At 46.8% G+C, this 3708-nt stretch overlaps 1 protein-coding gene across 1 annotated transcript in view; it reads right to left on the minus strand.

Moving 5' to 3' along the window:
* The window catches only part of NLRP11 (NLR family, pyrin domain containing 11), a 19253-nt gene that overhangs the window by 14027 nt on the left and 1518 nt on the right, over window positions 1–3708 (minus strand). Inside the window, exon 2 of the mRNA XM_015568813.1 lies at window positions 1024–2572. Coding sequence (XP_015424299.1) covers window positions 1024–2572 — 1549 coding nt within the window. The remainder of the gene's footprint in view (window positions 1–1023; window positions 2573–3708) is intronic.

The raw sequence follows: 3708 nt of genomic DNA on the forward strand, positions 1-3708 counted from the left end.
TTTGCACAATTATGCTATTAGGAACATCCTGAAGAAATTTATAAGGATTATTTCAGTTAATCCACACAGTAGGTCAGAAGAACTGAGGTTAAGCCAGTGGTTATCAACGAGGGGTGATTTGGGATATTTAGTAATGTCCAAAGCCTTTTTTTTTTTTTAAATGGTCACAACTAGGGGAGCCAGTTCTACTGGTGTCTCATGGGTAAAAGTCAGAGATACTATGAAACTGCTTACATTGCCCTGGCTGGTTTGGTTCAATGGATAGAGCGTCGACCTGCGGACTGAAGGGTCCCAGGTTCGATTCCAGCCAAGGGCACATGTCTGAGTTGTGGGCTCGATCCTCAGTGGGGGGCCTGCAGGAGGCAGCCGATCAATGATTCTCTCTCATCATTGATGTTTCTATCTTTCTCTCTCCCTTCCTCTCTAAAATCAATAAAATATATTTTAAAAAAGTAACTGCTTACAAGTCACAGGACAGCAAACAATTGATGGCCCCAGATGTCAATGAGGCTGATGTTCAACCCAGAAACCCTCATGTAAACTGCAGCTGAGAAATTGTAAAAAGTCACCAGTTGTTAGAGATGACTGTATTACCTTTAGTTTCAGCCCAGGGATGGTCAGCAAGCACTAGAGTTATGGGCAGGTCTTAGAAATACAGGAAATAACAAAATGAAAGAAGGTGAAGGGATTAGCCAAAGACCCTATAGCAGTGGTTGGCAAACGGGTTCGCGAGCAACATGGTGCTCTTCGGCCCCTTGAATGTGGCTCTTCCACAAATTACCACGTATGAATGCGCACGTACAGTGTGATTGAAACTTTGTGGCCCATGAGCAGAACTCGGTATTTTGTGGCCACAGTTTGCTGACCACTGCCCTATAGGCATCACCCATAGACAGACAACAGTGTGGGGATGGCCAGAGGGAAGAGGGGGGTCCAAGGTTGGGTAGGGGGCACAGGGAGGAAATGGGGGCCTCTGTAATTGTATCAACAATAACAATAAAAGGAACAAATTTTAAGACTCACCTAGGAGTTGATTGCTCATGAGATCTCTTTTCAAAGATGTTTTGAATACTCAACTTAAGTTTCTGTAGACGCTGGCAATACCCCAGACAGTAGGATGAAACCATCAGATCCCGGTGGTCTCTAACATAAATATTCGCTTCTGAAAAGGAGTCCATGATCCGTCTCACATATTCTTCCTCCTGGTTCTCAAAGAGACCATGAAACAAAGGTGTGTGGTGCCCAATGGCTTTCAAATTATCACCAAAACACCTCATTTCCGTGCGGAGGTACTGGCTGACGTAGTCTGTCAGGAGACGGCAGCCAAGGGCCGCCTCGAAAGTTTTCCTCCTCTCCTTGTTAAGAAGACCGAACATGGAAGCAATGACGGGACTGAAATCATCGTATAGCTCCCGTTTCCCTTTACACCTCCCCCAGGCCGAGGGGATCCCGTGCTCAGCCAGCGGCAGCATGAACGCGACGGCTGCACAGAACTCCTGGACTTTTGAGTGTATGAACCTGTAACGGCCTTTCAGGTGGCTGCTGGGCCAGAGAATCTCCAGGGTCTGCAACGTGGAGACATCCGCCTGGGTGAACCCCACGCTCCTGAGGTCCTCCTCGGTGAAGTGCAACGTGTTATGGAGCAACCCTTCCAGCGCCAGTGAGCAGAGACTTTGCAGGGGGACCACGGGCCGCTGGTCGGCAGCCTGGGCGGTCAGCGTGTCCGCCAGAAAATGAGTGTAGATGTCGGTGAGCGTTTGGCACGAGCGTTTCAAATCAGCCCCCTGGTTCATTTGCCGCTGCAGGGCGACACAAGTGACCCAGCAGAGGATGGGGGCTTGGCACAGGTGCAAGAAGAGCTCATTCCTCTGTACCAGCTGGAAGGCCGCCTCGGCCCTCTGACCGTCCCTGAAGAATAAGGTGAAATACTTGCGCCTCTTTTCACGGGAGAACGACAGAGTCATGAGCATGTCAGTCTTCTTCATGAGCGTCCAGGTGACAGCCTGGCCTTGGGGCCTGGACGTGATGAGGAAGCGACAGCCCGGGGCCAGCTTTCTGGTCAGCAAACTGGCCACGAGGACGGGCGTGGACACCTGCTGCCTGCTGTCGGTGCACAGAGCCTGCGGGCTTATGCGGAACGTGAGTTCCATGTCATCCAAGTCCTCAAGGATAAACAGGATCTTCTGGGGCTCAGAGAGGATGTCAGCGACGGGAGCCCTGCCCTCGGGCCAGTCCTTGGAGATCAGTGCCACCAAACTGCCAGAGGTCATCTGGTTGATGTCATGAGAAGAGAGGTGAATCACGTAAGAGAACACATCCGCCCAGATGTTGCCATTGGCCCACTCAAACAGTGCCCCTCTTAGAACCATCGTTTTCCCAGATGCCTCCTGTCCTATCAGAAACACATTCAGGGCCTTGGCAGCCTCCGGACTCACATGACGAAAGACAAAATCAAATTTGTCGACAAGTTCTAGGATCATGTCCTGACAGAATATGTCATGAATACGGTTATGAAGGCATCTTTCCCCCTGGAGCTTTTGCTTGATGAGCATCTTGTGTGCTTCTTTGTTCCCTGAGTCAGTGAGTACCGGGCAGAGAAATGCAGAACAGAGATGAAAGTTCAAGATACACACACACACGACCACACAAAAACACCTATTTCACCCAGTGTCTCTCCTTCCTAGCATTCATCACAAACACAATGACAAGATACTCACTATCAGGAACAAATAAAGAAAAGTGGGACAGCCCTCGCTGGTTTAGGGCTCAGTGGATAGAGCATCGGCCCACAGATTGAAGGGTCCCAGGTTTAGTTCTGGTCAAGGGCACGTGCCTCAGTTGCCAGCTCAATCCCTGGCCATCAACCAATCGATGCGTCTCTTTCACATCAATGTTTCTCTCTGTGTGTCTCCTCCTCCCTTCAACTCTCTAAAAATCAATAGAAAAATATCCTTGGGCGAGGATTAACAAATAAAAAAAGAAAAAGAAAAAGAAGAAATGTAAAGATTCAGATTCAGATTCCTTCAGGAAGGAAATGTTATAAAAAAGGAAAACACCCCCAAAACATGTTTTCCTATGATTTCTCCAGAAATATTCATGCCAGAAGATATGGAAGCAATATCTAGATTAACAAGTAAAAAAAGAAAAAGAAAAAGAAGAAATGTGAAGATTCAGATTCCTTCAGGAAGGAAATGTTATGAAAAAGGAAAACAACCCAAAACGTGTTTTCCTATGATTTCTCCAGAAATATTCATGCCAGAAGATATGGAAGCAATTTCTATAATACTACAAAGAGTTACCGAAGGGCAGTATGTCCATACAGATGTCCAACAGACACATGAAAAGATGTTCAGTGGCACTTATCAGAGAAATGCACATCAAAACCACAAAATTCAATGACCCAGTCATCTCACATCTGGCCATTTGTCCAAAGAAATCCAAAACACGAATTGGAAACACTGCAATGAACATAGGGATGGATAGCATGTCCGCAGTGCTAAACCCAAAGCTCGCCCATAAAACGATTTTGCTTGAATTACAATCCACTTTTTCATTTGAGAGATTTTGTCAACAATTAAGTGTTGAAAGACGCAACAAACGTTACCAATCTCCTATTTTATGTCTCACATCAGAAGGTGTGGTAAACATGGGGACCACATTATTATGCTAAAAAAAAATCAGCAACAATTTAGTAGTGGATGCCCAATA

This window comes from Myotis davidii, unplaced genomic scaffold, assembly GCF_000327345.1.
Source record: "Myotis davidii unplaced genomic scaffold, ASM32734v1 scaffold1765, whole genome shotgun sequence".
Classification (NCBI taxonomy): domain Eukaryota; kingdom Metazoa; phylum Chordata; class Mammalia; order Chiroptera; family Vespertilionidae; genus Myotis; species Myotis davidii.